A 10,861-nucleotide genomic window follows, 5' to 3' on the forward strand; every position below is an offset into this window, starting at 1 on the left:
TATGAGGTTTGAATCTTAAAATGTGTGGACCACTTATAAAAAGAAATAAGTATGTATTATTTTATATTTATAGACAAAGCAAAAAGTTGTACTTAGAAAAGAGCACGAATAACTTTTTATCTCTGACTCCTCATTTTTTAGTCCAACCCTTTTTTCTTAATTTATTAGTTATCACAGCAAACAAAGTTTTGAAATACTCATATCCGTACACATGGAGGCAATTGGCCTCCAACAACCTCCTCTCTCTCCCTTTTGTCTTTTTGTTAGGGGGTTAATTTGGGCTGGATTCTTCTTCCACTGTGCACATCATCTCAGTTGTTTTATTCTACCTTATATTTATTTCTAGTTGGATCCATATACCATATATATATTCAGTCTAAAAATTGTGTTTGGTTGGGTTTACCTTATTTCTTTCCTTTTCTTTCGGGTTCCTTCCAATTATATCTTTGTTGATATTCATTTGTGTAATATAATTCAATTATTTTATGGCTATTCAAAATTCTCAACCCTTATATTAGCCTTTTTCATTTGTTCCATCGTATGAGTATTTATGATTTATTTCATGGTATCTTTTGTATGATTCATGTAGTATTCATAGATATTCCATATTATATGTTTGGTTGTTACCGTATTATTAATGTGACGTTCCACATCTTTTATCATTCTCATAGAATTCATGAGATTTTCTATAAGTGAAAGTTAAATGGTAAATTTTTGGATTTGTTCACATGAGATATCCCATGGTGTATTTTAAGGTTGTTCTTATATTATTCATAAGATGATATATAAGTTTTTTGTATTGTTCCCCATCATCCATGAGATGTTCCCAGGAATATTTCTATTTCTCTAGCATTTAATAATGTCAGTATATCTATAATGTTTGTTTGAGGAATACAAACTTTCATTCTTACTTGGTATTTCTATTTCCACATCATTTAATAATATTATATATGTATTTGTTCTAGGAGTACAAACTTTCCTTCTCCGAATATACATGATTTGTTTCAGAGATATAATATTTTGTTCAGATATTTAGTTATATATTTGTGGTCTTGTTTCGAAGATCATGATGTGCAAGTGAAATTTAATTTGAATGCTCAGTTTAGGAATTATATGCTTTTGTCTCAAAATACAAAAAGTCATCTTTTCATTTATATGGAAGAAGCTGTGTGAGTATTTTGAAATGGACGGAATTATAGAGGAGGGCAATTGAGGAGTGTTTAGTTTGACAATTCACTCTATATTAGATGAGGTGGTCCATCATGAGTCCATTTCATAAATTTTGGAGTAATGACTCCATTCCTTATATTTATACTAGTTGTTGACTTATGAGGGATGGGTTGGTGATGGATCTATCCCTTACATTCCACAAACCAAACAAAAAGTGAAGAGTGTGCCATTCATCAAACTAAGCACCCGATTATTTTCAATATAATTTAGATAACGATAATGTTACGGTAAGGGCTCTATTCAAGCACTTGCCGCTCCTTCCGTTTCAGACCCAAGTAACCCAAAACAAAAAGAAGGTTGCACCATGTATATGAAAATGTTGTGGCCTCTTCTTTGGGGATTTGAATATGGCTGAAAATTTACATTAAAATTGTTAAGTCAGGATTATTAATTTGTATCATAGAAATGATATATTAATTGTGTAATTATCAGTCGGAGTCTTGGTTAAACAAAACAAAATACGCCTTTGATTTTGAACGGAGGGAATATAGTAGTATTGCAAAATTAGCTTATTGCAAAGTTGCATGACTATGTTTTGAGGTTGTCTCCGATAGTACACATCAGCTAGCTATAAGAGCTACAGCTACCACATCAATTTTTCCTCCATATATAGCAAATGATAAATGGAAATGGGAGAAAACTAACCGTTTGGCGTTTTACTCCTCCCTCCGTCAATAATTATAAAACTTTGATTTGAACTATTTCAAATTATTCTACAAATATAAGTATTTCTGGGAATAGAACATGCTGAAACCCACTTGTGACCCCTTTATCTCTCTTATTTGTTTGTTAGGACTAGTGTAAACCATGCAATTAGATTCAAACCAATCATTTGTGGCATGTATTTGCCCAAAAGCCTCCCAGCAATTATGGCAATCGGGTGTGGTCTAGCTTGTTTAACTAGGGCTCCTAGAATTGCTAGAAGTGCTTATATTTAGGAACGGAGAGAGCAATCTATAACACATTTCAATATGCACGTATCATTTTGACATCCTATTACATATGGGCTCATATTAGTTATGAAGAATGTGTTGTAACTACACCACTCGAGATTTACCTTTTGTTCGCTATTGGTGATGTGGATAAACTTTATGCAAGCAAACTATCTTTATTGCATCTCCAACAATACCAACTCGGCTAGTTATAAAGCGCCAACATCGACAATATCCTACGTGGGAGAGGGAATGAATGAAGAAAGAGAAAATCTAGCTACTAATTAGTAGTAGACGTGATCATTTGTCGGATCCGGTCTGGCAAAAAAAAACACACACACACAATCTTTCCATCGGCCTGATCTTGGCCCAACAGTGGTTGGAAGTGGTCGGATAGGCAGAGTTTGGGTAAGGTCAAATAAAACACGATCTTTTGGATACAATTTTCAGGTTAGGTTGGGTTTTTTTTTTACGGATTTTGGGAATCCTCCCAAGCCCACCCAACATTGATCGGGCGGGCTAGGTTTGTTGGGTATTTTTCGAGCGGATCGGGTCTAGTCAGGTATTTCTCGTGCGGGTCGGGTTGAGTTTGTTGGGTCGTATCGGAAGGCCCTGATCAGGTCTAGCTAATAGTAAGTGTATAACACATTTTCGTACATTGACATATGTGAGGAACCATCCAAATTAGATTAACTAAAACATGCCATAATCTCATTTCTGAGCCCTGTTTAATTAGCCTTAACCCTGGTTGTTCGTAGGATGCACCCACTAGCATAATATCACCACAGGATCACGATTGCGGTGCACACATATTAATGCAAAAACACGAATAGTAGTAGCGGGCAAAATAGATTGCTAAAGCAAAATAATTTGCTAGACTAGATAATAAGTTCACAAACACACATAGCTGGAACTTGGTCTACACACATGTTTAGAATTAATTTACAAGGACAGTGGTCAGGCCCAATGCCGTCATCCACGAATATTCCAGCAGGCCCAATGCAGTCGCCACGTTGGTAAACACCTAAGGCTTCTGGATGAAAAACCTGTAGAACTACGTAACTGCAACACATTAAGTTAATTCTTTACTTGTAGGACTTATTCGTAGTATTATACATATTATGATGCAAGTGGTTAGATACATTTCAAAGTGGACAACAAAAAGGCGAAGCCATTTCTCAAATTTTTACTCAGCATTTAAGGTTCCTGAATCAAACATCATAAAAGTGCATGAAAATTAACTAACTCCTTAGGCTCAATCTTCCATAAGCTCTTTCTAGTAACCCTACGATGACATCTAAGAATGGGAGCATGCTCAACCACCAAGAGTGACTATTCAGGTAGATTCAAACCTTGCATCATGGTGGATTTAATTAAACTATGTTCATGCTGTAGATATTTTTTCTATAAATTTGATCAATATTAGGCAAGTTTGGGTTAGGATAAAAATAAAGTGACTAATAATTTGAAAAGGAGGGAGTACACCGCTTCTACTGGCGAGTTACGTGCGTCTCTAATACAGAAATACTTGCTCTAGGGCGACCATTGCTATCATGCATGTAGACGCCAGTGGACAGTAGAGGGAGCAAATCTTGCGCACGATCAAGTTACCTTATCTGCTGCCTGCAAAGCGTCGTCAACGTGTGCGAAAAGTATAGCTACGCCAACGAACAAGCTTGGAGAAGGACAGACAGCAGATGGTCCATGGTGTCATGGTCCAGCTTGTCTCAAGATTAGATCTGATGAGATCAGATCAGATACATATGGATTCATTCACCCTAACTAATCAATGCATGCAGGACCCGTGGTCCACGAAGATGGGAGATGTTTGGCTTTTGTTGGTCCATGCAATGCAGCAATGCAAGAGAACAAGGGTGCTGTGTCATCCTGGGAGTTATTGGAGACAGGTTGCAAACTGTCATCGCGCTGCGTGTGGTCCCTCGCGAAACCTTGACCTGAGAACCGGAGGCTAATATCTCCAGGTACTACGACTCTCGATGTACCGTGATGTCCCAGCATTCTTCATTTGGTAGATGCTTTCTGTTGTTCGGTCTAGAATTCTAGATGCTACTGGAACCAGCCTGGTATGGCACCCATAACTGCTAAACCGTCTGGTGCAGGGAGGTGTCCAAGCGGGGGGATGAGCTGCTGTTGTGGTCTTCATGGTCATTCAAGAAGTTGGAGCATCGCTGTGTGACCTTTTCGGTTTGCAAATGAAAGATGGAATGGATACAGATCACAATAACGGTGCCTACCGATTTCTCGAGTCCCGTGATATATGGGCAATGGATGATCCAAGGACAGACATCATTGCGGCCTATAAGATGAAATTGAATGGTATGGACTGAAGAAATTAAAAAAAAAACAGATTCTTAATGTACTTAATCAGTGGACCCTTGGCATATATGATTAGCTATGACAAACGATTATTCCTCAATGATGGCGATTGCACGAAGATGGGGATGACGTACGTTCTTATTCAGTTTGCTTTTTTTGCGAGGAATAAACTTAGAAAAATGCGAGCACCTGTATCAGGTTGAGCAGTCAAATCAGGGTGGCTAGTTCCACCGAAGAAATCTTACCAACTGAGCTACGCTTAGTTCGTATTCAGTTTGCTTGTTGTAGCCAGTACATTACTTGACAAGATATGAGGCGCGTGCACACTCTGCTTCCCTTCGTGCTAACTTCAACAAGAATTGAATAAACATTTTAGAAAATAAAATATCCTGGTATAGTTTGCATTTTGCCATACTAGTAGTTCTTTGAGGATAAGGAATTATGAGCTATAATAGACACGTTAGCTAGGCAATACCACAGTGTAAGACACCCGCGCAGTGGGTAGTGCCATCCGACCTCGTTTCTCCTAACAAGCATGTAGGGATAATAACATGGTTTTATTTCAACAGTACGTCCACCGTACCTATGGCTTAAACAGGTCCTATGCAACAGTCCACGAATATGTCGATCATTGACACGGGCCTTTTCAGGCTGCTCTTTCGTTCCTTATCTGTGTAATTCTGCACCTAATTAAGATTGATAATGTCATGTGCACAGCTAGAAAGTCACTGGTTTTTACCCACAAGCTAAGGCAAACCTTGGCGGGAACCAGCTATAAGATGGGTAGCATGACAAAACAAGTCGGTGTTTTCAACACATCGACCCTTGAATTGAATGCTGACATGATGGCGCGTGAGATTAGCAATGGATTTCCAGTTGGCCTTGGAGTGTGATCGTTTGGAAAGGATGGCAGAATGATCCGGTCGTCCGAAAAACACTACGAGCAAATGCATATAGGGCTGGGGTAGTACAGCACAGGATCTTAAAATTTAGCCTAGCTAATACAGGTTAAAAAAAACCAAGCTTATATTTTATACAATTTTGAGCTACGAATACTTATAGCCAAGTTAAATTGTGAAAAAAGCATGCATTGAGGTGACGATCCATTATCACCCTGTGCGTACCACCCAAAGACCGGATGACCCAAATCGGGGAGCAGTACCAGGTCCAGTCCAGGAGCAACAGATCAGAGAACGGCCGGCAGCAGCACGCCGATCAACAGGACAGCCGCCTCGGCGCCACCACTCGATGGCTGTCGCCCCACCCACCGGCCGGGGCTCCATCCATCCATCCGCGGCGCGGTGCCGACACACCGGCAATCATCACCGATCCACGGCGAAGCCGCTATACCAGCGCGCAAGTACGCTGGCCGCCGCCGTGTGCCTAGCCGAGCGTGCAAAAATCGCACGGAAACAGCACCCGGCACTGGAGCCGCAAGTACTATGATGGCCACGGGGATTGGGAAAGCTGGCTGCTGCCGCCTCCGTGGCCTCCGCGCTCGTGTGGAGGCCGAGGCCGCTACGTGCCCTCCTCCTCCTCACAGAGCCCTAGGCCCCCCGAGGCCTCCCCTCCCCCCGTGCCGTCCCTCTCGCTGCCCCCGCCTCCACTCCACCTATCCGCGCCGCGCCCATCTCCCCCAGCCATCCTCACACACACGAGCCGTTGCCGTTGCATGGCTCCGCCACACACCCGTAGCGGCCCTTGTACCCACCCACCGCTGCCATAAGTATCTCCGCCGCCGGCCTCCGCACAGTACTACTACACCTACACTCGCGCGCTAGCTGCTGATCATACTACGCTCTACAGCTCGGCGCGGACCTCGGCGATTGGCCGACCGCCGTCGCTACCCTCCGAGCGAGCGCGGCCCCCGTGCCCGTGCCGCCGTGTCGCGCTGCAGGGGCTGCAGGCTGCAGCGCGCGACATACGTGAGGATACATCAGCCACGCGATCGCGCGGGAAATGAACCAGTGCGTGCCGAGCTGGGATCTGGACGACCCGGCGCTGGTAGCAGCCGGCGGCGGCGGCCTTAATAACCATCCGGTGCCCGCGGCCGGCGGCGGGCACCACCGGGGCGGGGCGGCTCCAGCTGGGACGACGGCGACTGCCGGCGGCGCGTTCGCGCCCGTCGTCGTGCCCATGGCGGACCAGTACTACGAGGTGGCGGAGCTGACGTGGGAGAAGGGCAACATCTCCTCGCACGGGCTGCTCAACCGGCCCCCGCCCAGCAAGTACCACCACCAGCCCGCCGCGCCGCCGCCGTCGCACCTGCAGGGCATAGGGGGAGGCGGCGGCGCCGCCGGGGACCGCGAGACGCTCGAGGCGGTGGTCGGCGAGGCGGCCGCGCGGTCGCACTTCCTCTCGCAGCCGCCGGTGCACCTCGCACACTGGATCGAGGTCGGGGTCGGGGCCGCCGCCGCCGCCGTGGCGCGCCCGGGAGCGGACGCGCTGGTGCCGTGCGCCGCGAGGGCCGAGGAGGCGGCGGAGGGGGCGGACGCTGCCGACGCGTCCAGGAGGAAGCGGGCGCGGGTGGTCGGCGAGGACGGGCTGGTGTGCGCCAGCCAGGGGAGCGCCGCGCCCGGCCGCCGCGGCGACAGCGCGCTGATCACGCTGGACGGCTGCGGCACCGGGGCCGACGACGTGTGCGGGTTCACGACGACCACCAACAACTCGACGTCCCTGGAGCGGGAGGACAAGGGCTCCCCGGACACGGAGAACACCAGCATCGGCGGAGGCGCCAGCGACTCCCGCTGCTTCAGCCGTCGGTCACAGGCAAGCTGAGCCGCTACCTGGCCTGATGATCATCAACTACAAATATACATATGCAACTCACATTTATTATATATTTATGGCAACATACCAGGTGCAAACCAGGCTGTCCGTGCAAACCCGTGCAAACCAACTAACAAAAGTCGCAAAAAATTCTCAAAAAAATTACGTATATACTTCATAGCCTTCCTTACCACTGTATAAAATTTCAATTTCAAAACTTTTGTTGGTTGGTTTGCACGGGTTTGCACGGACAGCCTGGTTTGCACCTGATATGTTGCCTATATTTATACATGTCTCCACTTTGTTTGCTTAGCTACTTACATGCATGCAGAGTTTGTGCATGTTCTTCTAATTGATTTACTTGCAGATTACCATTCCATAAGCTTACTTTTGTATGAATCCATCATGCATGCATGTCTCCGCTGGCGAAATGAAAAAAAAATCAAAGAGAGACGGCCTGTGCGACGAGGGGGAGAACGTGGTGACCACCGGCGACGGGGCGGTGAGGTCGTCGGTTTCCACCAAGAGGAGCCGGGCTGCCGCCATCCACAACGAATCTGAGCGTGTAAGAAATTCAAAACTCCCTTTTCATTCTGCAGACAGTCGTACACTCATACTGCTAGCTCGTTTAATTCACACGAACTGCCCGAAAGGTACGTGTACGTTGTGAGTGAAATGCACGGTCCAGCGCAATGGTACGTACACGCTTCTGTAGTAGTGTTGTTTTGGTCGAGAGCGCCCAGCTTTCTGGTTCCAAAATCATGGGCCATACGCCAAACAGTTTTCTGTTGCTTATATATTGCTTCGATCTAGTAACGTGTTATATTGTAAGCCACTTGATATTGGCTGATATTTTCCACTTCAAGAAATACAAATAGAGCTATTTTTGTATCCACCGAGAGCCCCAAATTTGTGCATTTTCAATTCCTGCGAACCAAATAAATGTCAGCACGCGTCCAATTCCACGCCCTGTAGTTTTCAAGTCGAGTTGTGAGCGACTTTTTTGAACGCGGGGTACGGTCTTTGAAACAGTAAGTGTGCGTACGTGTGTGCGAACTTCCGCATCTGTACTGTGTTTCGCGAAAAATAGATAGCTCATTGTTACTTTACCGGCCGGTCCAATCATTTCTATTATTGTATGTTTGGTCGTTTACTCAGCAAGGTAGCCGATTCCGATCCTTAGGTACAACTAGGTTTATGTGCAGATTTTTGTGGAAATTGATAGCACGTGGCCAAAATCATCCTTTTCATCTTTATTACCGGAGGGAATAGCATAAAGATTTTAGGAACATTCGAATATGTTTGGGGACAGAGCCGACCAGTATATTCGTGTTATCTGTCCTTGTTTGAGACCTGTTACCACTTTTTGGCTTTGTGTTACTGCACTGTAGCCATGACTTTGCTGTGTGGGATAAGCTCCACGTAGCTATCGCGCACTGCTCGTGGTAGCTCTTTGACCTGGTCGCCGCGGGAGAATCGTCAAGGTTTCGAAGCTTCCCAGCGTGGCAAGCGACTACGGACGGACTCCAAAGAAGATGCGATATGCCCTGCAGTTTTGACGTCTATGTCGTCATGCTAGCTAGTTCCTTCAGAACCTTGTGCTGTTGGTTGAGACTGAAAGAAGCAATCAAACTTTCAGCTTGGCATGGGAGCATGGCTTATGGCCCACGGGCCAAAACCGTTGCAATATGACTTTAGTTGGGCCAGCATGCATAAATCAGTGGCGGAGCGTGAGGGAAACTCAAGGGGGGCATTTTGCTACGATGTGGAGTTAACTGTGATTAGAACTACGAGCATCGTCGATTTATTGGCAACTTCGCAGCAGTACCTTTAAGTTTTTGCATAATAAGGGGGCTCGGAGAGCAGTGTGGCCTGGCCGTAGCTCCGCCATGTCCGAGAACCTCGTGAACAAACAAGCATTCTTATCATGTAATTTCACTATTTTGTGTTGTGTTTCAGAAACGAAGGGACCGGATCAACCAGAAGATGAAAACGCTGCAAAAGCTCGTCCCGAACTCGAGCAAGGTGAGCCTGCTGCGACTCAGACAGCGCAACCGATCAAACTAAACACTACGCTTTGTGTTGACGTTGCCTCCTTGGCTTGGCGCAGACGGACAAGGCGTCGATGCTGGACGAGGTGATCGACTACCTGAAGCAGCTGCAGGCGCAGGTGCAGGTGATGAGCCGGATGAGCACCATGATGATGCCCATGGCGATGCCGCAGCTGCAGATGTCCGCCGTCATGGCGCAGATGGCCCAGATGGCCCAGATGGCGCAGATGGCCCAGGGCATGATGAACATGGGCTCCCTCGCGCAGCCGGCCGCCGCCTACGCGGGCCTCACGCCGCCCATGATGCCCACCTTCGTCCCCACCATGCCCTGGGACCCCACCACCTCCGGCGCCGGCAGCGTCGTGGGCACGGGGACGGCAGACCGCGCGCCGCAGCCCCCCGCGGCCGTCGCCGGCGCCGTGCCGCCGGACGCCTTCTCCGCCTTCCTCGCATGCCAGGCGCAGCAGCAGAGCGGACAGGTACGCGCCGACCATATCTACGTGCCGCACGGCCATGTACGTGCAAACGATATCCAAGGGTCAAGGGCGGCTGCTGACGCCGACGAATCTTTTGCAGCAGCAGCAGCAGCAACCGGGCAGCATGGAGGCGTACAACAAGATGGTGGCGCTGTACCAGAAGATGAGCCAGCAGCAGCAGGGCCAGCCCAGCAGTTCATCCAAACAGTGAGCATGACGTACGCAGTAGAACACGTAGCTACTCTTGTACATCCTTCTGTTTGCTTGATTGAAACCCCGATTTCTAGCTCTCTCCCTCCATCGCATCTGTCCAGATTTTTTCTTCTTCTCCTGTGGTGTGTGGTGCCCCTGGCCGGAGGCATGCCATAGAGGTGAAACCCGTCGACGCGGTTACATGTAACATCATGTATTTATTCTGTTTTTTGACCAGCCTAGCCTTGTATAAATGACCAAAAATCGTTGTGTAGAAGTTTCTTTGTTTGGATAGAATTGAGAGACTTTCTTTGTTTCTGCCGGCAAATGAGTGCGGATAGAGTTGAAGACCGACAGAGGACGACGGTTCAGTAGATGTGCGGTCAACCATTGATCTTTTCCCCCTGCTCTCGCGATTTCCCTCTCAAATTCTCAGCCCCGATCATTTCATTTCCTGCGTAGATATTTTTTGCTCAGTGCTCCGACACTGTGCCCTGCCAGAAATTGCCGAATTGTTTGGTCGCTGGGTGCCTGGGTGGATCGAGTCGCTGGGCCGCGCACTCAGCAGCTCGGGCAGCTGACAGCAGACGAGGGCGTCGGTCGTGACGTGAGTCGCGACGGGTGGATTCGCCGGACACATGGCCGCCAGCCACAGGCTGCGTCCCGCCACGGAGAGAGACGGCGGCTAGGGCAGGGCTCCGTACTGGGTAGTCGACGCCGGGTACAGGGCGCTGCTGCAGCCTTTTGACTCCTTCGGGCCGGGCACCGCACCGCTGCGCCTGCGCATCGGTGGCCGTGGCCACTGCCACTGCCCTCCCATGTATGCGCACATGCCGCGGACCGCGGGGAGAGGAAGAAGGGAACAGCTCGATCC

General features: G+C 47.8%; 1 protein-coding gene across 4 annotated transcripts; it reads left to right on the top strand.

The window, feature by feature from the left end:
• Nucleotides 1-6,099: 6,099 nt before the first annotated feature.
• LOC112873686 (transcription factor UNE10) lies at nt 6,100-10,284 on the top strand. Of its 4 annotated transcripts, none has more exons than XM_025936703.1 (5): nt 6,100-7,268; nt 7,717-7,833; nt 9,228-9,293; nt 9,379-9,798; nt 9,893-10,284. In XM_025936703.1, the coding sequence occupies exons 1-5, from the start codon at nt 6,459-6,461 to the stop codon at nt 10,004-10,006; spliced, it is 1,527 nt and encodes a 508-aa protein (XP_025792488.1). In that variant the 5' UTR covers nt 6,100-6,458; the 3' UTR covers nt 10,007-10,284. The 4 variants fall into 4 exon arrangements, with proteins under 4 accessions (XP_025792488.1, XP_025792491.1, XP_025792487.1 ...); XM_025936706.1 differs by having other exon boundaries at nt 9,899-10,284; XM_025936702.1 differs by having other exon boundaries at nt 6,102-7,268; nt 9,890-10,284.
• The last annotated feature ends 577 nt before the right edge of the window (nt 10,285-10,861 follow it).

The sequence above is a fragment of the Panicum hallii genome, chromosome 9, assembly GCF_002211085.1.
Source record: "Panicum hallii strain FIL2 chromosome 9, PHallii_v3.1, whole genome shotgun sequence".
NCBI classification, from domain to species: Eukaryota; Viridiplantae; Streptophyta; class Magnoliopsida; order Poales; family Poaceae; genus Panicum; species Panicum hallii.